Genomic DNA, 26,624 nt, shown 5'->3' with positions numbered 1-26,624 from the left:
AATACGAATAATATTTTCTTCAAAAAATGATATTCTATATGTTATGGAAACAGAAGAAAAAACTTCTGCTGAACTGGCATGGAAGCATTTACAGCTGTTCAGCCTCGGAATAGAATTGCTTTTAAATACCAGTCTTCCAACAGAACTTGGAGATAGTGAAATTATACAGATATACCCTTAAAGCTGCACCAGAGGTTTCTGTCCCTGGTGATATATGTACATTAACAGAATGCCATCATAGATAAAGGGTAGGTACTAGGGCTATGGGTTAAAACAACCACCAAGATGCAGCTGTGATCACACTTGCTCCTTTTTAATATGTCAACTCATATAAAAAAGTGGTAGTGTTTTAATTACGCTGTTGTGTCTGCCAGGGGCCTCTGGTGGCTCAACGGACTAAGTCTGTCTGTTATTAACACAGCTGCTTGCAATTACTGCAGGTTCAAGTCCCACCAGGCCCAAGGTTGACTCAGCCTTCCATCCTTTATAAGGTAGGTAAAATGAGGACCCAGATTGTTGGGGGCAATTAAGTTGACTTTGTATATAATATACAAATGGATGAAGACTATTGCTTAACACATTGTAAGCCGCCCTGAGTCTTCGGAGAAGGGCGGGATATAAATTCAAATAAAATAAAATAAAAAATAAAATAAATGTTACTTTGTATGGCCTAAGGTGTACTATTTGACAACTCCTGGGTGAAGAAGAAACAGCCACAAAATAAGGCTGATATCTCTAGCCTGGTTCCCTCCAGATGTATCCAACAGTTGTGTGTCTTAAAGTCTATGACTGTAGAGCAGCAGGTTGAAGGATTCAGTAAAAGTGGCTACTACAGGCAAGGGCTTTGCTGACTGTAATATATATAATGTACAATATTTGTTGGGTGCTGTAAGCAATGTCAATCACTAGCATAATCACTAATATGATACTCTCACCTTTTGTGCATACCACCTTTCCACGTATCTTTATTATAAATGATATAAGTGCCAACTGTGAAACAAGTAGTTGTATCGGAAAATATTGCTTTCATGGAAGATTCTTGAGAATGTCTTTGTTCTTTTCTGAAGTCTACATTTGACATGTGTGTATACATGTGTGACAGCCTTAATTACTGCTGTTCTAAAATGTCAGAGATACTCCACAAATCTCTAAAGAGTGTAAAACATATTTAAGTGTCCTTTTACTTAAGCAATGTAAGTGTATTAAAACTTCCATATCTGCATTTAATATGGATAGCGGTAAAAGTATCCTTAGCAAATGTTCATTCAGTTAGAAAAGAATCAATTGACTGAAGTAATGGCCTGTGTATTATCTATGCCAGCAGGCTTTTTTCCTCCTCTATTCATTACTATGAAAATGAAAAAGAAAACTAAAATTTTCTCCCTATATTATTATGCTGACTAGCTACCTTAAAATCAGTATATGTGTGCATGATACTGTATGCATACAAAGACGCACACAGAAACACACACACAAACTCTGAAATAAGCCCCAATAAGAATGTATATATTTGTAGCCTTAGTTGCATAATGAGTTACTCTTCACAGTTAATATGCATATGAGGCACACTGATTAAATTCATATATTGCATGAATCTGTTTCTTATTTATTCAGTTTTGGTTTGGTTTGTTGTATGAACTGAACCACTGGTAATATGTAAACTGTCCAGGATTATCACAACAAAGGTTATCCTTAAAACCAATTTTAATTCCAAGAGGTTTTAAGGACACATCTGCATGGTTCTTGGCAACAATATAAATGTGGTTGTCGTTGCCTCTCTTTAGATTTTTTTCCTGGCTTCCCAGTTTAGTCTTCTTCTTCTTCATCATCTTTTGGTATTTTCCTGTTTACTTTATACTTTAGCAGTTATATAACTTATACTGAACGTATAGGAATATTTAAGATTTTTAAAGTAAAGTCAGGAAAGCATATCTGAAAGATTTAAGCCCCTTCTGGGGCCAAGCTCCTTGCAATTTTCCAGGTTCTTTAATATCAGGCAGATACCTTTTTAGCTAAGAAAACCAAGACAAGAGCTTACATCCATCAGTGCAGCATTAATGTAATTACTGCTTTCTCCATCTATTGTGATAAGGAAAGGCAAACATCTGTCTGGAGGAAGAACATCCATACACCGATTCTTCTCATGATTCCGGGGTAAAAGTGCTATGCTGCAATCTTCTACCCGAAGGGTTGGGGTCACCATGTTTAGAGTCTACCAAAATAAGATAAAATGAATTTGACAGAAAGTTACTCAAGAATGAATATGTCTTCAGGGTTACATTGATTTCCAGGGAATTAAATTTGAAGAGAATTTATGCTTCATAGAGTAATATAAAAAAAATTAAGCTTTTTAGCCCTACGATACAAGATCACTTTGCAATATTTGGCTTTTGAAATGTGCTTCAATCATTGACTTACCCGAAATTCTTCTTTGATCTGACTCGAATTGGTTTGAGGATCAAGTTTATTCATTTCATAATAGACTGATCTAACTTGTGAAGCTAGAACCGAGGTATCTCCACATAGACAGGCTTCCAGTATTGCATCATGTATGAATACATACTGCTCCTAGAGAAATAAAAAAATATCAGACATTTGGAACAATGTTCCATAGCCAAATCTAACACATACTCATTCTATCTGTCATAATTCCAATCAACTTTTTAAAACTGTGCAGTTGATTTTCTTATTACAAGTCTAAGAAAATAAGAATTTAAAATGCCTCCACCAAGAGGCAAAAACTGATATAACCCAAAATATTGGGTCCAATCGGGTCTAGCTTTTTGAGGTTGGCTATATGCTGCTACTTTGTTGAGCATAATATCCAGACAATCAGGGTAAGAAACTTAACAAAGAGTTGCAGGGAACCTGACATTTAAATTTCAACATGTGACAAAACAAGAGTCAATTTCATTCTATCCAATACAACAATTGAAAATGAGAGAATGCTTAGAATACCTCTGTTTGCACCATGTTAACTCTTCGAGATCGAAGTTCTCTGACACAGTTGAAAATATCTACAACTCCTTCTCTTTCTGCCATGTCTAACATAATGTCAATGACAATAAAACATCCAGTTCTCCCAGCACCTGCACTATAAACACAAAAGCACAATTATTATTATTTTAACAATAGCAATTCCTTTCACCAAACTGGAAAGATTATGTCTTTCTTGTGTGACATGCCAAAAAAAAAAAAAAAGATCACGAGAGTGCCAGCCACACACTTTGGGGTCCTGGTGAAGGCACCAAGCTAGAAACCAGGAGACTGTAAATTCTAGTCCTGCCTTAGACACAAAGCTAGTTTGATGACCTTGGGTCAGCAAATCTAGGAAGAGAAATTCACTGAGAATGAATAAAATCTTCTCAAAATGTCAGTTTTTAAAAAAGGTTTTAATCACCAAAGTTTAAGAGAAGACACTCTTTTCTTGGAAAAAAACAACTTTATGTTGCAAAACATTTAAATATCCAAATTATTATCTTCTGAAGCTTCTATCTGCCTTCTGGAAAATCCCAGTTGGAATTAATGATGAAATTCCTTTCCAATTGAAATAAGAACAATAAAGTATCTTTCAGGATTGTAGCAATATTATAGCTCTTCTCCAGGCCTGGAATGATCCTGTTAATTATCAATGCTGCTTGCTTTTAAAAATCCATTTGTCTAATCCTAAAATGTATTTAAAAACACATTTGTTTGGTTAACAGTGTTGTATTGTTATATTGGGCATGCACCTTTTATGAATGGTGGCTCAAATAAGTAGCTGGTGTGCCAATGACTGTGAAATGCCCATCATGGAGAAATATATTCCAGAAGCTTTTGGAAGGACTCTGTAACATTTAAATTGGGTCTAAATCTAATCAGAGTTTTCAATCTGTTGCAGTTGAGGAAGATACATTCATGGAATGAATATTATATATCATTATTTCCTGTTCATGAATGGTATTTCATAAACTGTTGCAATTAAAAATAGGACATACAAATTAATTGCACCCAGATAGTTCTAGCTGTGCTAACTTTAAAAAGGATAAAACATCTTTCTCAACTAAAGAAGCCAAAACAGATTCTACTAACCTGCAGTGTACAACTAGTGGACCGGCATTAGGTGGGCTTTTCGATTTGACCTGCCGGACGAATCCGAGAAGACCCGTAGCATGGTATGGTACACCATGATCTGGCCAGCCAGTGAAGTGGAACTGTCTGATTTCTCTGATCTCATGGGCGCCTCTCTGTTAATTGGTTGCAAGAGAAAAAAAACGAAAAGCAGCAGAAGTGAGCATTTTCAAATGACATAGAAAGAACATAACTCCATTTAGCCTTCTTTTAAAATTTGAGGACTTTTGGCGTTTACTTCCATCTTCTACCTTATTTTCTACTAGAAAAGAGATTGGCATGATGTGGAATAACATTCCCCCATGGGTCGCCCCTCCATGATATTACAAAAGATATTGAAAAACTGGCTACTTTACGAGACTATTGATAGGGTGGTGAGTGAACCTCTACTTTTTTTGTTTGGTATGTTTTTCTTCTGTTGTATTTGGTATTTCTAGTTATAGGACTTAGCACATGGAGAAATACCTTGTAGATCTTCTAGTCTAACCACTGTTTGGGTAGGAGAACTTATACCATTCCAGACAAATGGCTGTCCAGTCACTTGGAACACGTCCAGTGATGTAGAACCCACAACATCTGGAGGTAAGCCATTCCTCTGATTAATTGTTCCCACTGTCAGGAAATGTTTCCTTAGTTCTAGGTTGGATCTCTTTTTAATGATCTTCCACTTGTTTTTGTCCTATCCTCAGGTGCTTTGAATAGGCTGTCCCACTCTACTCTGTGACAGCCCCTCAAGTACTGGAAGACTATCATATCCCCCACTAACCCTCCTCTTTGTTAGACTTGACATACATAGCTCCCTCAATCATTCATTGTATGATTTAGCATCCAGACATCTTAACATCTTTGTTGCTCTTCTCTGCACTCCTTCTAGGGCAGGGGTGTGAAACTCAATTTCATTGAGGGCCGTATCAGGGTTGTGTTTGACTTTGGGGGCTGGAGTAGGCATGGTCACTAGTGTTGGGGGTGCCTGTGGTGGCCCGAGTGTTCTGCCAGTGAAAATGGGCTCCTGAGCTTCGTTTCTGGCTGCGATGGCCTTCTAAAACCTTCTTCCAGCAAAAACAGAGCTTGGGAAGGCTGTACATGGCTGTCCCAAGTTTTCACTGGCAGAGGCACTGTAGGCCGGTCTTTCACTGTTTCCAGGGCAGCTCCATGGGCCAGATCTAAGCACCCTGTGGGCTGGATTTGGCCCATGGGCCTTGAGTTTGACAACCCAGTTTCTGGGATCTCAACATCATTTTTGTATCATGGTGATCAGAACTGGATGCAATATTCAAAGTGGGGTCTCTCTAGTGCAGTATAAAGTGGTAATATCACTTCATGTAATCTTGAAACATCTGTTGTTGCAGCCTACGACTACATTAGCTTTTTTGGCAGCTGCAGCACACTGCTGGCTTATACTTAAGTAGTGATCTACTAGGACACCTAAATCCCTCTCAGAGTTACTGTTACTTTGAACCAGGTACTGTACCTATTCTGTACCTTGCATTTAATTTTTATTGTTTATGTGTAGGACCTTACTTTTCTTACCATTGAATTGCATTTTGTTGGATTGGCCCCAGCTTTCAAATATGTCAAAATCCTTCTGAATCTTGAGTCTATCTTCTAAAATGTTAGCTATTCCCCCCGCCCCTCAGTTTGCTATTGTCTGCAAATTTGATGAATTACCCTTCTATCCCTCATATAGGTCATTTATGAAGATGTTGAAGAACACTGGGCCCAAGATAAAATATGCATTGCTTTCTCTGCCATTGTTTTCTCTTTTTGATTACTGGTATGTAAAGCACCAGAATCTGGAGCTGGACATTCTTTAAATCAATGCAACAAATAAATAGGATAATGAGTTAAAGACAGTCAGCCTTTAGCCAGAAACAATTTTGGAACAAGAATTTAACTTAAAAGTGTCTTAATTTTAATAAGACCATGGCTAGAAACATTGAAAAACTATATCTTTGCTCACCTTTTCTACTGCAAATGTTCGAATCACATATTCAGCAAGAAGCTCTGTCTCTATTAAGGTAACTTTAATGTCTTTATATATCTCAGTGTCATCTGGCCAGTATTTACAGCACTTGACCTTTCAAAAATACAAAAGAAAATTAAGGCTTGTTATCTTTCAGTTTGAAGCATTCCTTTAAGCTTTTTGTATTGATCGACGCTATACAGGCTAATGAGACATAAAACAATCATACTGTCTACATAAGGAATCGACCATCATATTGAAAAAAAATGCATCTTCTTCCAACAAAAGTTCTGGGACTTAAAGACAGGAGTACGCTTTATTTCAAAATGGGGAAAAATGTGTACATGTGCGCGCACACACAAAGAGCTTTCTGTTCGTGCAGTCTGTCTCTTTCAACACTATCGCTACTGAAAAAAAATATGGCAGTATTGGTCCCAATTGGATTAGCAGGTGAGAAAGTTGAACCTATAGTGCAGTGTTTCTCAACCTTGGCAGCTTTAAGAATTCCCCAGCCAGGGAGTTGAAGTCCACGCATCTTAAAGTTGCCAAGGTTGAAAAACACTGCTGTACTGTATTGAATTTTGCTGGTGTGCACTTTTGTCTTTGATCATTTCTCTTCTCAAATGCACCTGAGGAGTCATGTGAATGTCGGATGGAAAGTTCTGAAATCATTACTGCTGATCATATTTGTCTACTTTGGGCATTTTATTGTGAATTCTGAAACATTTCCTAAAACTCCCTTTGAAAGAATTTCACATAACTCTGCTGTCAGGAAACCAAAATGACAAGGAACACATATGGAGGTTAACTTTCTCTGCTATGTGTCTGCTTGAAAATCAAGACCTTAAATCACATTCCTGATTTAAGGTTTCACAGTGGTTTACCTGTCATTGACAATATGTTTTCCCCTGCTTTGCTCAGAAGAAGTTATAATTCCCATTACCATCAGATTGGTGCAAAACCTATTGGTGACCCAATTTATTATGGCCTAGCTCTTTCATAGGTAAAGTCTGATTAATATGGTTTATTCAAGACCCATATAAAAAGGAAACAGCTGCAACATAGGGCTTCAGTCTAACTTTAGCATAATTGCTTTGAGATGAGTGCTTGTTAATTTCCATTGTGCGGGCTAAACAATGTTAAAAATGGCTAAATTCCTCGCAGAACTGTGACTTCCCAATGTGTGTATGTGTGTGTGTGTGTGTGTGTGTGTGTGTGTGTGTGTGTGTGTACACATACATACTGTATTGCACTGTGGAACTCCCCCCTCCCCATGATCTAATGGCCAGGTTAGCCAGTGTCTGCCATTGGCAGATAAACAGAAGAAAGACGGGAGGTAATTATTTCTTCCTTATAAAAAAAAGTGATAGATCGTTTTAAGAAAAATGATTTTCAAAGCACTTGTTACCTTTACAATGTCTTTACTTTTGTAGGGGTGGTAATTATGAAAGTGAATATAAGAAGTCCGGTACTACAATGTAAATAAATTATTAATGCAAATGTTCATATTTCAAGGAGCATGGAACATCTTTATGTGGTCTATGTGAAAAATCATACTGTATTAGGGACTTCATTCAAATTTTCTGCACATTGTGTATACGTGCAAAATGATGTAGCAGCTTTTACATAGGTATATGTATTGCTGTCTTTGCATATTTTACAAGTAAGAAAATGGCAGATGAGATATTATGTATGCACAGAAGCATACAGCATACAGTACAGACAGATACAGTCCACTGCATCTGAAGTCTGTAAAATCAAGATCTGTTAAATTGGAGGTTTATTGTGATAAATTAGTGGAAGAGATATGAATGCTTATCAGGTTTGCGGAGGTCACAAAATTGAATGGAACAGTTAACAAGTAAACCTTAGAAGAAATTCAAAAAGGTCTTAACAGGTTAAAGAAATGGGCTAAAAATAACACAACAAAAATTTAATTGTAGACAAACACAACAGGTTTTTTTTTTTACTGAAAAAGAAATGAAAATGCACAGACACAGAATGGTATATATGTGGTTTGGTAAGAGTATTTATTAAAAAAGATCTAAAGATAAAAACTCCAAATCAGGCTTAACTCTTGGTGACCACATACTTTTTGGCAGCAACATGGAAGAGATACTCTATTTCCCAGAATGTCTTTCAACTTTCCATGGTCTTGTAGTTCACATCAGCCATCACAGTGCTCAACAGGTTCAATCCTGCTCCCAAAGTTATTGTCTAATTGACGGTTAAAAACTCCCTAAATTTCTAGTAGAGCAGTTCAACAGTAGAAACCATTATCCAAAAAGGATGTGGGTTCCTGTTTGTTACAAGCTGAGCAATTTCCCCCTGCAGTTTAATTTGGATTCCTACACTGAATTAGATCATTTAAATGACCTTTTCCAATCCTGTGTATCTATGATCATAACTCCCAGGACTCCTAGCTCACTGTAGGATCTGTGCCGGTAAGGCTAGACCACCTATTGTCAAGAATTAAGAGATATTATCCTCATAGCAATAGGCCCTGTAATTTAATTTTCCCCACAGAATGACACTTCCTCCTTATATATCAGAAGAAAAAGATTGCAGTTAGAGGGTTATCTCTAAGGTTGGTGCTACATCTGCTTTCCAACAAATCCTGTTGATATACGGATTTATTTGGATAGCCACAATAGTTGTGGATCAGATTGGGCATAGGAAGACAGCTGCCTTTGGTATGCCTTCTAATTTACTTCTTATTTACAGTGATCCGCAGTGTCTTTCCAGACTTTTAGATGAAAGTCTCTCCTGTGCTCTTCTAGGGATTAATAACGGGGTCATCTACATGCAAAGCAGATGCTCCGTCACTGATTTAGTTGTTTCTCCCTCTTGTCATTAAGCTATAGGAAGAGCTATCGCTCAGTGGTAGAACGTAGAGAGACTTGTAAAAGGGTCCCTAAAACATGTCTGATGGGAGTAAGGCTTGGGAGAAAAAGGATTTAGTTACTTACTCAGGCTTACAGGCCATTTTAATTGCAAACAACATTAAGTACTTGTCGTGGCGTCATACAAGATTGGTGAGCAGGAAATAGTGTGGACCCTTTTTCCTCTCTGCACATATAAGGGCAGGAAGGGCTACTTAGCCAGCAGAGACAGTATGCGTAATTTAACAAAATTTGTATTGATGAATTCCTCGACATGCATGCTTAGAAGTTACTTAGCAAGCTTTGTAAATTGCACCATTGTACTGTAAATCACTCTCACCTTTGAGCTTTTTATCTGTATTCCTACTTGTAACAATTAAGAGAAAAAATACAGCAGGAGTTCTGTGATCTGACACCTCCTGAGGCGAGAAGGAGCAGCAGCAGCAGCTGCACAATAGAAATGGTGTTTCCCATAAAAATATTCTTAGCAAAGGATCAAATGATTCCCAAGTTACTGACAAAATGTCATCAGTCCATCCTCAGGTGTTGTTCTGCTAGAGATGATGCCTTATTTAACATCCTTCTGAGGCTTGGTCCACTGTCTGAGATGTGATCAAGTCTATGATAAGATCTGCTGTCAAGCCATCCCCAAATGTTATTGTTTATATTACTGTCTCTTAAAAAAGGGTATAAGAAGCTGCTGAAAGTTTGAATCTTGGTGCAGATCTGAAGTCCTCAGAAAAAAAAAGGGGTTTTGCAATTACCTGCTGGCTGTAACACTGAGCCACTGTTATTCTGGGAGTTCTCAGTGAGAGATACAATTTGGAATATTTTTATTTCTTTGTGATTCTCTTAATATTTATTCATTAAAATCCTTTTTAATATTTTGCCCTGGTTTAAGCTATTATCTCTGGATGCTAAAGAATTTACAGTATTAGCTCTGACCTAGCCACCAGATGGCAACACAATGCTGTACACAGTTACAATATAGTAAACAAGAAAGATATAAACAATAAGTAATAACGTAAAGCAAATAATAGAAACCTTTCTGTTCCATCATGCTGAGAAATAGCGTTTTTAGTAAAAATATCTGTTGGGTGGGAACCTATCGTTCTCACAATTCTTGAAGTTTTTCTGAAATACAAGATGTTGGTGGCTTTTCTAAGGACCAAACAGATTGCTGGTCTCTCACCCTTGGGGAAGTACTGTTTCAAAGAAAAGGGGTACTGCTAAACTGGCACATCCTTCAAGGGAGGACTTAAGGAGGGCTCTCCCCATTAGATTTTTTTGCACAGGCAGAAGCCACTAGGACAGGGATGACAAACCTTTTAGAGACTGAGTGCCCAAACTGCCACTCAAAACCCACTTATTTATCGCAAAGTGCCAACACAACAATTTAACCTGAATAATAAGGGTTTACTACCTAAAATAATGATAAACAACGCAGAGTTCAGCTAATTATTCTAAGAAAAATATGATAAATGCACTTTTATATTCCTTCATTTTTCTGCTTTTGAAATAGTACGTTTAAGCAACAATAAAAAAGAAAAACTTTTGTAATATCATTTCTCTTTCCCTCCCTCCCTCTCTCTTTCCCTTCTCCCCCTCTGTTTTTCTCTCTTTCCCTCCCTTCCTCTCTCTCTGCCTCCCTCTGTTTCTCTCTCCCCCCATGGGGGGTGGGGGGGGGAAGGAAACCCTAAACTGGTGTTGAGTGGTGGGAATAATGTCTGAAGGCCGACGAGCTCAGGAGCAATGCGCCGAAACTCAGCTGGCTAGTGGGGAGGCGGGGCATCCCAACATAGGCATCTCTGCAGGAAAAGAAATGGCATTTTTTTGCTGAGCCGATGCAGGGTCGCATTGTGGCTCCATGTTGTAATGGGCTTCAGAGGGAGGATGGGACCCTGCCTCCCCCATTGTGAAGTGCATGAGTGAATAAGTTTATTCAATCAATTCCAACTTCGCGAGATCTTTTTCTTTCATGAGAAATTGGAATTGAGTGAAATGCGATGGAGAAACACAATGGGAACTGGGCTTGGGCGACTGCGCGCATGCCCAGAGAGAGGGCTCTGTGTGCCATGTCTTGCATGTGTACCATAGATTTGCCATCATGGCACTACGAGAAACTGTAGATATCCAAGTCCTAAGTCATTTGAAGCTTTGAAGTGACAAGCAGCACCCTGAATTATATTGCAAGTCACTTGTAACTAGCACAGCTCTTGGAGAAATGGTACCGCCTGAATGGAGAGATGGCCTTAACTTCTTGAGTAGTTGCTATTTTCTGGACCAATTGTGGCTTCTGGATGGTCTTCAAAGGCAACTTTATGTAGAGTGACTTGCAATAGTCAAAGGAAAAGTGATTAAGATGTTAAGTGACTGTGAGCAGGGTCTCTTCATCCAGAATACTTGTATTTAGTGCCAAAATTCAAATTGTGCAAAGACCTTCTTAGCTATAGCTGTCATAGCTGCCATTGATCCTCAAACTGGAACTTAAGTACCAATTATGAACCAGTTGAATCCAGGAGAATGGGATGGTCCAAAATCAAAGATGGAATATCATTGATCTCAGTTGGTTTTTGAACCCACAGTCATTCAGTTTTGTGGAAATTAGCCTTCCACATCCATTCTTATGGCCTCCGAGCACTGGGGATAGCACTTCTGTCTCTCAACTATCTCCTGTTTGACCCAAAACTGAGATATACAAATGGATATAATTGGCATCCTAATGACTCCTAACTTGTGCTGATGAATTCTCTCCAATTTTTCTCTAACTTCATGCAGAGTTATCAGGGGTAATAGCTCTCACTTTGCGATGGAGGGCCTTAGGTTTGATCTATTTGCTCCCATTTCCAAAGATACCTTTGAATAATGTATTACTGCAAAATTCAATCCCCGGAGGAGATCCAGAAGGATATCATGATCAATGGTATGGAAGGCAGCTCAGTAGGACTTGGATAGCTGAATTCCCCTCCCCCACCCCACTCGTACTACAGGTAATCTACAAAGAAAACAGATCAAAACAATCCATTTCCCCCAAGGCACGGGAGAGGGGCAGAGAAGGCGTCTACTACCTCTTGTTTAAGTGGACCAGATTCAGATGTATAATACATAAAGACACAATAAAAATTAGATTTTAATTATGAACTAAATGTCCTTCCCTGGGATTTTTCAGATCTAATTTGCACACTTAATAAACCTTACATAAATTGGACCATCATATTGCCTGATGAAGGGGGTAAATAGAAACTGATTTTCCCACCCTTTATGGCCTTAGCAGCCTCCAAAATTTCCTGAAAATGAACTTCTGGAAGGCTAACAGACTGATAAATAGGATTTAGCAGTTTGTTGCTAACCGGGAAGAGGTACCACAGGCACAGATGTTATCTTCTAAGTTTATACTATATTTCTCAGAGGTCAATACACTTTCCACTTGATTTATGGTTCTTTGCCACAGTGAAGCAGGTTCAATAAAAGGACCAGGCCATGATTGATGCCTCTACTGAACTATATAGCTATGTGAATCTGATAATCTACTCCTTCTATCTAACTGGTCCTACTCTTTCAGCCTTTTTTTAAAATAAAAGTAGTGTTTATATCAGCAGTCTTAAGGGTATACCAACCATAGCTTTTAAAATCTTGCAGATACCAGGATATTTGTGGGGCCACCTAGTCCCAATGGTATCTGCTTGCCACACATATTCTAGTCTGATGGGACACTTATGAGGAAAGGGTTCCTCCTTTGAAACATAATCCTTCATGATGGAAATCAGAAGACGTCCCTTTTCTGTTGCAGTGCTGACTCTCTGGAATGATATTCTCTCTGACCTACAGTTGGATCTGACCCTGTTGCTCTCAGGATGGCACTAAAAACTGTTTTCCTTGGGTATTGGAACCTGGTCTCCTATTAATGTTGGCTTTTAATTGGGATTTTTCATCTCGTTTTTTCTTTATTGTACATCAGCCAGAGTCACAATAAGTTGGATGGCCATTTTTTATAAACTATTTAAATACACAAATAAATGAATAAAATAATTTTAATGCATTTTATGCACAACTTCAGCACATCTACATTTTGATACATAAACGTTAGCAAAACATTGATTTACTGTCATCACTGAAGTGATGGGAAATATTTTAATTTCAGTTTATATCTACAGGTAAGGTGGATGAGGAAAATGATATTAAATCTGGTTAAGAGTTTGGCACCGATATGTATAAAACACTGCCAATGCTACTTAATTCAAATTTGAGGAATATATGGTATTCGTTGGTAAAGAAATTTAGGATTAAAAAATGTGTATTACTTTAGAGAACTACACTGAAATAAATACTTGCTATTCAGAAATGCTTCAGAAATGGCCATATATTAAAATGCAATAAAATAACATTTAGGAAGAAGAACAGGCTATAAAGAAAATGGATGAATTTCAGTATTACTTTTGAAACGATAATCTGAGTGCATTACTTATTTTATGATTACGTATCCTTACGATTTATATTGATATTGTTTTCTGATTGCTTATGTGTACCCTATGACTATCATTAAGTGTTGTACCATATGATTTTGATGAACATATCTTTTTCTTTATGTACACTGAGAGCATATGCACCAAGACAAATTCCTTGTGTGTCCAGTCAAACTTGGCCAATAAAAAATTCTATTCTATTCTATTCTATTCTATTCTATTCTATTCTATTCTATTCTATTCTATTCTATTCTATTCTATTCTATTCTATTCTATTCTATTCTCTTACCAAGTCAGACTTAATAAAATGCTTTTCCAATTCTACATTTTCATTCCTATATCATTCTACATTCTATAGGTAGTTCTTGATTTACAACCTTTCATTTACTGACCATTCAAAGTTATGAACTGAAAAAAGTTATTTGTTTTTCAAATTTAACAACTGCCACAGTACCCCCATAGTCACATCATCAGATGCTTGGCAACTTGCACGTATTTATGACAGTTCCACTGTCTCAAGATCATGTGATCACCATTTGCAACCTTCCCAGCTAGCTTCTGACAAGCAAAGTCAACAGTCAAAGTCAGATTTTCTTAACAACTGCTGTGATTCACTTAACAACTGTGGCAAAAAAGATGGGGTTAAACTCTCTTAACTGCTTTGCTTAGCAATGGAAATTTTGGGGTCAACTGTGGACATAAGTCGAAGATTTGAATAAATACATTGGGAAGTAACCATAATATAAATAGAATAAATTTATAAAGATGATCAAGCAAAGCAATTAGTATAGCTCTCAATATGCTATAAATACTGTACCAAATGGTAGCTAAATTAATATTGTAGTAGATAATGCAATTAAAATTAACTTCCTGATTATCTATAGTATGCTTGATATTGGTAGCTCATTTGAAGTAATGTTTGTATGTGCTAATTTTGGAAACTTAAAATTATTTATTATATGTAATACTTTTTAAGATGAATTGATCCAAGAAACGAAAATATTTAAAGCATTATACACCATTGTTACATACCTGCATCTTATTCTCTTATATGACATAGGAATGTTGGCTTACAGAAAAAAGTGCACTTGCTTTGAGTTTGAAGTTTCTGGATTCAAAAGTATTTTGAACAAAAGGGAAGAAAAGGGAGTTGCCATTTGATTTACAACAGAAGTCATTTACAGTCACAGGACTGTATATTAGATTTTTAATCTCAGTTCTCCAAACTGTCTTTACAGTGACTGTGAGTAATGACTACATTTTGGTACGGTAAGTGACCAAAGAAACTAGCTGAGTGTACAGTAAAAAACTGCTGAGTGTATGAAAGAGTATATAACAATATATCTGATATCACCAAGTTCAGTATTAGCTGAATATCATGAGTTTGTACTAGGAATCATAGAGTTGAGAGGGCCATTTAGGCTCATTGCAAGAACTCAAGTTAAAGCATTCCAGACAAATAGCTGCCTAGTCCCTATTAAAAGTATATAACAACCGGACTATGCTTTGGACAAATCTGTTGAAATACTGATGATTTCACTTCCAGCTGGGTGGTTCATGTTGACAAGGAGAGCAACACCCATTCTCAGGTCAGACCAGTGGTGGGTTGCTCCCGGTTCGCTCCGGTTCTGTAGAGCCGGTAGTAAAAATCTGCTGGCGTTTGGAGAACCGGTAGTAATGGCTAGCTGGCCACGCCCCAGAGCCCGTTCCCCGATCATCAGAGGTTGTTTTTTTTTACTTTTAAAAGCATCTTTTCTTCAGCCAAAAAAGGCTTTTAAAAGTAAAAAAAAAACCCTCTGATGATTGTGTGACTGAGCAGGGATCATCAGAACCCTTTAAAAGTTTTTTTTTAATAATCTCGTCAGTCGAAGAAGTTGTTAAAACGAACAGTTTTAAAAGGCTCCTCTGGCAATCCCAGCTGAGTTAAGAGCTTCTGGGCTGCTATTAGGCAACTTCAGCTGGATTGTCAGAGGAGCCTTTAAAAAATTTTTTTTCCTCTGGCCCACCCAATCCCCCCTCCTCACTTACCTGATTACAGCTTCTTTTGGGCTGGCAAAGCCATGCTTTACATCAGTTGCATCAGCTAGCAACTGAATCTGCCTGCCTGGAATCCATCTCCTCAGACAACAACTGCTTTGCTGGCTGAGGAACTCTAGGAATTGAAGTCCACAAACCTTAAAGTTACTAAGGTTGGAGACTCCTGATCTAAAAAATATAAATAAAATAAAATAATAAAATAAAATATTTGTGCAGCTTTCTGAGATTTGGTGTGTTTCTGTAGTGTTTCACTCTAACTACACAAACACACAAAATCTCACAAAACTGTATGTGGCATTTTGTATGTGTGTGTGTGTGAGAGAGAGTCAGTTGTGTTGTGTTGTGTGTGTGTAACATGTGAAAGTTAGTTTTTGAGCTTTTTCTGGCTGTGTGAGGTTCCTGCTTGTTGCAGGGGCCATTTTGGGTGAAGTGCAGCTGCTTTTACATTGTGTGTGAGTCTGTTGTGTTGTGTGTCGCAAGGACTTGGAGGCAGCTCCTCTGAGGAAGAGGAGGTGGTGAAGCTTTGGCTGTCCCCCGAAGAAATTGCCTTGTCCCTGCAGCATTGGCATGTGACTGAGTGGGCGTGGCCAACTTGATGTCACTCACAGCAAGGTGCTGCCCCACCTTTTCCTGAGTGACTTCAAGTTGGCCACGCCCACTCAATCCCATGACCATCAAGCCATGCCCACCAAATAAGCCACACCCACAGAACCGGTAGTAAAAAAATTTGGAACCCACTCCTGGGTCAGACCAAACTGTTATATAAACACTAAAGAGATATTTCTGACTGAAAAGGAAAAGAACGGCAAAAACTCCACTGACTTGAGAAAGTGGTTGAAAAAGATAAAAGGTAAAAATATAAACTCTGAAACTAACACATATGTAACAGGTACTCTGACGTAGTGGTTAAAGTCCTGGGTTGGAATAGCAATGGCACTTAGACTTATACACTGCTTCAATGTGCTTTACAGCCCTCTCTAAGTAGTTTATAGAGGCGGCATATTGCCCCCAACAATCTGGGTCCTCATTTTATTGACCTTGGAAAAATGGAAGGCTGAGTCAACCTTGAGTCTTTGAGACTCAAACTGCCAAACTGCTGGCAGCCGGCAGTCAGCAGAAGTAGCCTGAAGTATTGCATTATAACCACTGTGCACCATGGCTCCTGGAAATTGGAAAACTGTGAGTTTTAGTGCCATCTTAAGTATAGAAGCCAACTAGATGACTGAACCAGTTATTTTCTCTAAGTTCTAAGAAGGAGATCCTCACAAGACCACTTCAGAAAATATCTACATCCATCCATCCATCCCCCACCCATCCTATTTAATCAAAGGAAAAATTGCAGGGACTTTTCCTGTAATCACCAAGAGACAGACTTCATTTGATGAACAACAACACTGTAGATGAAAATCTGAAGTAGATCAGCCTTCCCTAACTAGTGTCATTTAGATATTCTAGATTATAAGCCTCTTTGGTCTTTATAGCTAGGAAATGTAGACATTTTTATCCACTGCAGATCAACATAGGAAGACTACAACTGACATATAGAACTTGAAACAAGCCTGAAACAAAGCAAACAGCTTAATGTTGAAATAAAATAAATAGTACTTTGTGGTGATAGTAATAGAACCTTAATAGAACCAACAAAATTTCCAATTTCTAATTTATTCAGTATCGGATATACCCAACCTTAAATAAAGTCAACCAGTCTACAATACTTCAAAAACAATACTAGTAACAATACTTATCAGATCTGGGCTGCAAAAATTGAAATGACCACTACATAAAAGTAAACAGATAAGAGATTTTGTTTCAGAGCAATTGTTTCAGCTTTATAAAGCTCAAATTTGTTCACCTTAATTCAGATTAACTGGCATATAAGAAGGGCAATAAGAATGGTCAAGGGATTGCAGGCAGAGTGCTCTGGGAAAACATGAAAACTAGGTCTTTGTAGCCCTGCAAAAAGAAGAATGACAGAGAATGTTATGGCTTTCCTGAATGGGTAGAAAGAACACCAAAATCTCAAAATAGAATAAAGGAATAATAGCTTTAAGCTTCAGGAAAAAAGATTTCAGTTGAAGGTTAGAAAAATATCTACTAAGAATAAAATCAGCAAATAGAAATCATGAATTCATGAAGCAACCTTAGGCAAAACACTATTTTAGACTTTGGTATGAAGGTAGCAAAAAGATAGCAACTCATTCATGTACTACTGTATATTTATTTATTTTAAAGGAAGATGACAATGACTTTAAAATCTCTCTCTCTCTCTCTCTCTCTCTGTGTGTGTGTGTGTGTGTGTGAGAGAGAGAGAGAGAGAGAGAGAGATATCACAATTATTCTGGCCTAATTGTGACTAGCTGCAGTGGCCTATGCCATCTTCAAGGCCAAAACATCAAATTAAACCATAGGAAGTATAGGAGAGATACATGCCAGAACATTTCAGTGACTTCTTGTATGCAGTAAAGATTCTTATCTAGCTATGCCATGCTGTATACTGGAGAATCTTCACATAAGTTTGAGTCTAGTACAAATGAGCAGAACTTGTATAATGATATCACAATGCACACTTCATTATTCTGGTGTCATTATAGTTAGGAACAACCATCTATGCAACTTTCTTTCCTTTCTAGAAATAAATATTCAAAATATTATTTTATGTGGTGTATGCACAATGTAGCAATGTAGAAAAGACAATGACACCAATTTGCCTAAGGATAGTAACATGTAAATTCTGGATTCCCTCATTACCTGAGAACCAAAACATTTCTTCAGAAATTATTAGTCCTCAAACTAAACATTTGGCTTTTGAAATGGATTCCTATTCAATATATTAAGGCTTCAAAATTCAATTTCACACTGATTTTATATTTTCTAAAAGAGCAACTTCTTGCGGAAAAGAGTTTATAAGAAAACTGACTAGGACTTTTTCAGTGTTACAAAGGATACTGTGTGCACATATTTCCTGCTAGCTGGCTCAGTGATGCAACTAAGATTGATCTGAGAACATCTTTATTAAATGATTACAAAAGATCTGCCTAGTTTCCTAAGGAATAATGGCCAATTATTCACCTTAAGGATACCTTTCTTGGTATGCATGATGGAATAAAGCCAACTTCTTCTTCCTCGTTGTATATTTAATAAGCAGATATTTTATTTGACTGATAAAAAATATTATCTTATTTACTGATCTGCCAGATTAAAGATGATTTTAAACTGTTGAGCTTTATAAAGCATCCTCTTTTCAGCAATCTATCATGTCTACATAATTTCCATTGGGAAGCACATTATATATTGTTTTTCAAAAAAGGTCATCACTATGATAAATGAATAAAGAAAATGGGTATATTTATCATTATTTGTTGTTCCATTTGTGCATAATTAAACAGCTGCTTAAATGTTTTATTGTGAAATGATTGTATTGTCTTCAGTCAGCATATAAAGAAATATATATGCCTGAGGGAGAACTCTGCTTACAATCTGAACTGTGATAATTATTTCTGTTGCAGGAACTCCCATCCCATTGTTCAAAGTTTGCAGTATAATCCAAATCTTTTAGAAAAATCTCACTGGGTTTAATGCAGCTATTTCTTATTTTGAAAAACATCATATGAAGGCAAGAGTTACTAGAGAAGACCCTGAAGTTTGAAAACAAGGGGGTTAAATGCTATCACTGATGGCACAAACAGGAGCATGTAAGAACTGAAAGAAGCAATTCCCAATGGGAATTTTCTGAGAAAATTACATCTATTGGGGTCACAAAGAGTTAACACTGGCTAATTGACTGAAGAACAACAATAACAATTCCAGGTAAATCATCCATGGCATAATTCTAAGTGTGCCTACTTGAAAGTAAACATTTAGCCTTGAGATACAATTGTGTATAAATGATGAACAGGTAACTGCTAAAATGTATAAACTCTGTTAAGATTCAAAATGGAAGAAGAGCAAGAGTGCATGATAAAATTGATCCTGAAATTCACATTGTCTTATATATAACTCGAGCGAATGTTTATAAAATGATGTACCATTGGTATACGTCACCAGAGAAATTCTATACAATGTATAAAGGTATTTCTAACTGTTGTGAGAAAAGTAAAAAGAAGGGACATTTTACCATGCATGACAGACTTGTTGAAAAGTATGTGGGTGTGTGTGGGAATGGACACAAATACCTATGATGATGCAGAGAGTTTTAAAGATTAACATTCAGATGAAACCAGCATTTTTCTTTCTAGGATTGAGAGACAGTCAATTAGAAAAGGTTCATGACTGATTGATCTTCTACATGCCAAGTGAAGCGAGATTATTATATATATATACAGATGGAAGAATGGAGAAATACTCAACATGGAAGAATTGATCGTGAAGATTTCAGAACTTGCTAAATTGACAGGTAACGATGAGAGAAAGAACAATAATGAGTTTTACCTTAGCACACAAACCAATTAAAACCCTCCAAAGTATCCTCAGCAAACCAAAACCAAGCAGCTCTAGAAAGAAAACAAGAGTCATCTATAGTATATAATCAGGGATGGGCTGCTGGGGTTCACAGTGGTTTGGGAGAACTTCTAGCTAAGATTCTGTGCAATTGGACAACCCCAAATCCCACTCCTGGCTGGCCCTTCTCACCCCTCCCCTCCCCTCCCAGGAGTTCCCACGCGGCCCATTTTGGATGCAGGTAAGTGCAGGGCATGTGTGGGGGCTTGGGGAGGGTGAAAATGGGCCTACCGGAAGTTTGGGAAGGCCGGAAACAGACTTCTGGAGGCTGGGAGGCTGTTTTTGCCCTCCCAGAGGCTTGAGGAAAGCCACTGGAGCCCGGGGAGGGCAAAAATGCCCCCCCCTGTGGTGCAGGAGGCTGAGTAGGCCACATCCACCATGGCCACACTGTTCTGTTTCCCTCCCCCCAATACTCCCAGCAAAGAGTCAGTCAGAGGCCTTCTTTTCTCCTTTTATTTACATAAATAGATGTCCTGGCCACGCCTACCCACGGGCCTGCCAAGTTTCTGGAGATAACGAGGAAATTATAGATAAGGCCAGAATTACTCACGAATATATTCTTCCTCCATTGATACAGTTTGCCCACAAGAAATTCATTGCTTTGTCCAAGACAAAAAACCAGGAAGTCCCGCCTCCTATTTATAGTCTCTGCAGATGTCACTGCATGACGATTATGACTTGGCTTTATCCCAACTCTGCTTCTGCTGCGCGCGCCGGTCACGCCTGCACAGTCTTGCATCACTCCAAAACTGTTCTTGGGGCGTTGCCAAATCAGAAGAAGGCTCCAGAGAATCAGGTCTTGCCGGCCCCTCCTCCTCCCTTTGAGTGGGTGCCAGGGAGGGAAAGGGCTCAAGAGAAGCAGGGCTTGCCAGGTCTTCTCCTCACTTTCTGAATCATCCGAGTCCAGGAGTCCGGGTCCAGGAACCTGGGTCACAACACTATCCTCACCGCAGGGCCCTTCCCCGGGCTGACGATTGGGATGCGGTCGGGCTGGGTTCTGCTCATGGAAGGCCTGCACCAGGTCAGGGCATGAACGCCGGAGGCATCTACCCAGGAGAAATCAGTCCCGTATCCCTTCCACGCGATCAAATATTGGAAACGACCTTCAGCCAGCGGGAGTCTCGACGCTGTGGACTTCAGTATTCCTCACCCGTCCTCGGCGACAGTGACGGGTGCTGTTGGGCACCGAAGGGGACTCGTGTGGCCTCAGGAACCAGAAGGGACCGTGAAAACGGGTGGATCCGCATGGATCGTGGCAGGGTCAGTCGGTAGGCTACCGGGTTGATGACTGCCTCGACAGGGAACGGGCCGATGAATCGGTGGTCCAACTTCTTTACCGGGCGGTCGGACGGGAGGTGTTTGGTGGAGAGCCACACCGGTCTCCAACTGCCAGCGGGCGTTGCCCGTCGGGAGCGGTCGGCGGACCGTTTGTAGTCCTCCTTTGCCCGATTCAGCTGCTGACGTACCAACTGTTGGACCGCATGCAATTCCATCAGGAAGGTCTGCGTTTCGGGAACAGGAGAGTCCGGTGGTGCCAGAGGGAAGAGCCGCGGATGGTACCCCACATTGGCAAAGAACGGGGTGATCTGAGTAGAGGTGTGCGGAGAGTTGTTAAAAGCAAACTCCGCCAGGGACAGGTAATCGGCCCAGTTGTCCTGTTGCTGGTTGATGAAGCAACGGAGATACTGTTCCAGTATACCGATGACCTTCTCTGTACCCCCGTCGGTCTCCGGATGGTGCGATGACGACAGACACACCTGCACCTCCAACGCGGCCATCAGGCTCTTCCAGAAGCGAGCTGTGAACTGAACTCCGCGGTCCGAAACCACCCTGTCCGGTAGACCATGGAGGTGGAAGATGTGCTGCAGAAAGAGACGGGCCGTTTTTGTGGCTGTGGGCAGTCCGCGGCATGGGATGAAGTGTGCCATCCTGAGTGACTTCAAGTTGGCCACGCCCACTCAATCCCATGACCATCAAGCCATGCCCACCAAATAAGCCACACCCACAGAACCAGTAGTAAAAAAATTTGGAACCCACTCCTGGGTCAGACCAAACTGTTATATGAACACTAAAGAGATATTTCTGACTGAAAAGGAAAAGAACGGCAAAAACTCCACTGACTTGAGAAAGTGGTTGAAAAAGGTAAAAGGTAAAAATATAAACTCTGAAACTAACACATATGTAACAGGTACTCTGACGTAGTGGTTAAAGTCCTGGGTTGGAATAGCAATGGCACTTAGACTTATACACTGCTTCAATGTGCTTTACAGCCCTCTCTAAGTAGTTTATAGAGGCGGCATATTGCCCCCAACAATCTGGGTCCTCATTTTATTGACCTTGGAAAAATGGAAGGCTGAGTCAACCTTGAGTCTTTGAGACTCAAACTGCCAAACTGCTGGCAGCCGGCAGTCAGCAGAAGTAGCCTGAAGTATTGCATTATAACCACTGTGCACCATGGCTCCTGGAAATTGGAAAATTGTGAGTTTTAGTGCCATCTTAAGTATAGAAGCCAACTAGATGACTGAACCAGTTATTTTCTCTAAGTTCTAAGAAGGAGATCCTCACAAGACCACTTCAGAAAATATCTACATCCATCCATCCATCCCCCACCCATCCTATTTAATCAAAGGAAAAATTGCAGGGACTTTTCCTGTAATCACCAAGAGACAGACTTCATTTGATGAACAACAACACTGTAGATGAAAATCTGAAGTAGATCAGCCTTCCCCAACTAGTGTCATTTAGATATTCTAGATTATAAGCCTCTTTGGTCTTTATAGCTAGGAAATGTAGACATTTTTATCCACTGCAGATCAACATAGGAAGACTACAACTGACATATAGAACTTGAAACAAGCCTGAAACAAAGCAAACAGCTTAATGTTGAAATAAAATAAATAGTACTTTGTGGTGATAGTAATAGAACCTTAATAGAACCAACAAAATTTCCAATTTCTAATTTATTCAGTATCGGATATACCCAACCTTAAATAAAGTCAACCAGTCTACAATACTTCAAAAACAATACTAGTAACAATACTTATCAGATCTGGGCTGCAAAAATTGAAATGACCACTACATAAAAGTAAACAGATAAGAGATTTTGTTTCAGAGCAATTGTTTCAGCTTTATAAAGCTCAAATTTGTTCACCTTAATTCAGATTAACTGGCATAATTAATAGAAGGGCAATAAGAATGGTCAAGGGATTGCAGGCAGAGTGCTCTGGGAAAACATGAAAACTAGGTCTTTGTAGCCCTGCAAAAAGAAGAATGACAGAGAATGTTATGGCTTTCCTGAATGGGTAGAAAGAACACCAAAATCTCAAAATAGAATAAAGGAATAATAGCTTTAAGCTTCAGGAAAAAAGATTTCAGTTGAAGGTTAGAAAAATATCTACTAAGAATAAAATCAGCAAATAGAAATCATGAATTCATGAAGCAACCTTAGGCAAAACACTATTTTAGACTTTGGTATGAAGGTAGCAAAAAGATAGCAACTCATTCATGTACTACTGTATATTTATTTATTTTAAAGGAAGATGACAATGACTTTAAAATCTCTCTCTCTCTCTCTCTCTCTCTCTCTCTGTGTGTGTGTGTGTGTGTGAGAGAGAGAGAGAGAGAGAGAGAGAGAGAGATCACAATTATTCTGGCCTAATTGTGACTAGCTGCAGTGGCCTATGCCATCTTCAAGGCCAAAACATCAAATTAAACCATAGGAAGTATAGGAGAGATACATGCCAGAACATTTCAGTGACTTCTTGTATGCAGTAAAGATTCTTATCTAGCTATGCCATGCTGTATACTGGAGAATCTTCACATAAGTATGAGTCTAGTACAAATGAGCAGAACTTGTATAATGATATCACAATGCACACTTCATTATTCTGGTGTCATTATAGTTAGGGACAACCATCTATGCAACTTTCTTTCCTTTCTAGAAATAAATATTCAAAATATTATTTTATGTGGTGTATGCACAATGTAGCAATGTAGAAAAGACAATGACACCAATTTGCCTAAGGATAGTAACATGTAAATTCTGGATTCCCTCATTACCTGAGAACCAAAACATTTCTTCAGAAATTATTAGTCCTCAAACTAAACATTTGGCTTTTGAAATGGATTCCTATTCAATATATTAAGGCTTCAAGATTCAATTTCACACTGATTTTATATTTTCTAAAAGAGCAACTTCTTGCGGAAAAGAGTTTATAAGAAAACTGACTAGGACTTTTTCAGTGTTACAAAGGATACTGTGTGCACATATTTCCTGCTAGCTGGCTCAGTGATGCAACTAAGATTGATCTGAGAACATCTTTATTAAATGATTACAAAAGATCTGCCTAGTTTCCTAATGAATAATGGCCAATTATTCACCTTAAGGATACCTTTCTTGGTATGCATGATGGAATAAAGCCAACTTCTTCTTCCTCGTTGTATATTTAATAAGCAGATATTTTATTTGACTGATAAAAATATTATCTTATTTACTGATCTGCCAGATTAAAGATGATTTTAAACTGTTGAGCTTTATAAAGCATCCTCTTTTCAGCAATTTATCATGTCTACATAATTTCCATTGGGAAGCACATTATATATTGTTTTTCAAAAAAGGTCATCACTATGATAAATGAATAAAGAAAATGGGTATATTTATCATTATTTGTTGTTCCATTTGTGCATAATTAAACAGCTGCTTAAATGTTTTATTGTGAAATGATTGTATTGTCTTCAGTCAGCATATAAAGAAATATATATGCCTGAGGGAGAACTCTGCTTACAATCTGAACTGTGATAATTATTTCTGTTGCAGGAACTCCCATCCCATTGTTCAAGATTTGCAGTATAATCCAAATCTTTTAGAAAAATCTCACTGGGTTTAATGCAGCTATTTCTTATTTTGAAAAACATCATATGAAGGCAAGAGTTACTAGAGAAGACCCTGAAGTTTGAAAACAAGGGGGTTAAATGCTATCACTGATGGCACAAACAGGAGCATGTAAGAACTGAAAGAAGCAATTCCCAATGGGAATTTTCTGAGAAAATTACATCTATTGGGGTCACAAAGAGTTAACACTGGCTAATTGACTGAAGAACAACAATAACAATTCCAGGTAAATCATCCATGGCATAATTCTAAGTGTGCCTACTTGAAAGTAAACATTTAGCCTTGAGATACAATTGTGTATAAATGATGAACAGGTAACTGCTAAAATGTATAAACTCTGTTAAGATTCAAAATGGAAGAAGAGCAAGAGTGCATGATAAAATTGATCCTGAAATTCACATTGTCTTATATATAACTCGAGCGAATGTTTATAAAATGATGTACCATTGGTATACGTCACCAGAGAAATTCTATACAATGTATAAAGGTATTTCTAACTGTTGTGAGAAAAGTAAAAAGAAGGGACATTTTACCATGCATGACAGACTTGTTGAAAAGTATGTGGGTGTGTGTGGGAATGGACACAAATACCTATGATGATGCAGAGAGTTTTAAAGATTAACATTCAGATGAAACCAGCATTTTTCTTTCTAGGATTGAGAGACAGTCAATTAGAAAAGGTTCATGACTGATTGATCTTCTACATGCCAAGTGAAGCGAGATTATTATATATATATACAGATGGAAGAATGGAGAAATACTCAACATGGAAGAATTGATCGTGAAGATTTCAGAACTTGCTAAATTGACAGGTAACGATGAGAGAAAGAACAATAATGAGTTTTACCTTAGCACACAAACCAATTAAAACCCTCCAAAGTATCCTCAGCAAACCAAAACCAAGCAGCTCTAGAAAGAAAAACAAGAGTCATCTATAGTATATAATCAGGGATGGGCTGCTGGGGGTTCACAGTGGTTTGGGAGAACTTCTAGCTAAGATTCTGTGCAATTCGGACAACCCCCAAATCCCACTCCTGGCTGGCCCTTCTCACCCCTCCCCTCCCCTCCCAGGAGTTCCCACGCGGCCCATTTTGGATGCAGGTAAGTGCAGGGCATGTGTGGAGGCTTGGGGAGGGTGAAAAATGGGCCTACCGGAAGTTTGGGAAGGCCGGAAACAGACTTCTGGAGGCTGGGGAGGCTGTTTTTGCCCTCCCAGAGGCTTGAGGAAAGCCACTGGAGCCCGGGGAGGGCAAAAATGCCCCCCCCTGTGGTGCAGGAGGCTGAGTAGGCCACATCCACCATGGCCACACTGTTCTGTTTCCCTCCCCCCAATACTCCCAGCAAAGAGTCAGTCAGAGGCCTTCTTTTCTCCTTTTATTTACATAAATAGATGTCCTGGCCACGTCTACCCACGGGCCTGCCAAGTTTCTGGAGATAACGAGGAAATTATAGATAAGGCCAGAATTACTCACGAATATATTCTTCCCTCCATTGATACAGTTTGCCCGCGCAAATTCATTGCTTTGTCCAAGACAAAAAACCAGGAAGTCCCGCCTCCTATTTATAGTCTCTGCAGATGTCACTGCATGACGATTATGACTTGGCTTTATCCCAACTCTGCTTCTGCTGCGCGCGCCGGTCACGCCTGCACAGTCTTGCATCACTCCAAAACTGTTCTTGGGGCGTTGCCAAATCAGAAGAAGGCTCCAGAGAATCAGGTCTTGCCGGCCCCTCCTCCTCCCTTTGAGTGGGTGCCAGGGAGGGAAAGGGCTCAAGAGAAG

At 38.8% G+C, this 26,624-nt stretch overlaps 1 protein-coding gene across 1 annotated transcript in view; it reads right to left on the bottom strand.

Annotated features, from left to right (window-relative positions):
* PTPRM (protein tyrosine phosphatase receptor type M) overlaps window positions 1-26,624 on the bottom strand; it is a 544,777-nt gene that overhangs the window by 14,320 nt on the left and 503,833 nt on the right. Inside the window, exons 24-28 of the mRNA XM_058178627.1 lie at window positions 6,071-6,187; window positions 4,072-4,226; window positions 2,959-3,094; window positions 2,419-2,568; window positions 2,039-2,212 (exon numbers count right to left, since the gene is read on the bottom strand). Coding sequence (XP_058034610.1) covers window positions 2,039-2,212; window positions 2,419-2,568; window positions 2,959-3,094; window positions 4,072-4,226; window positions 6,071-6,187 — 732 coding nt within the window. The remainder of the gene's footprint in view (window positions 1-2,038; window positions 2,213-2,418; window positions 2,569-2,958; window positions 3,095-4,071; window positions 4,227-6,070; window positions 6,188-26,624) is intronic.

The sequence above is a fragment of the Ahaetulla prasina genome, chromosome 3 (assembly GCF_028640845.1).
Source record: "Ahaetulla prasina isolate Xishuangbanna chromosome 3, ASM2864084v1, whole genome shotgun sequence".
Taxonomy (NCBI): domain Eukaryota; kingdom Metazoa; phylum Chordata; class Lepidosauria; order Squamata; family Colubridae; genus Ahaetulla; species Ahaetulla prasina.
Note: the sequence above shows the minus strand (reverse complement) of the source record. Positions and strands in the feature narration are given on the sequence as shown.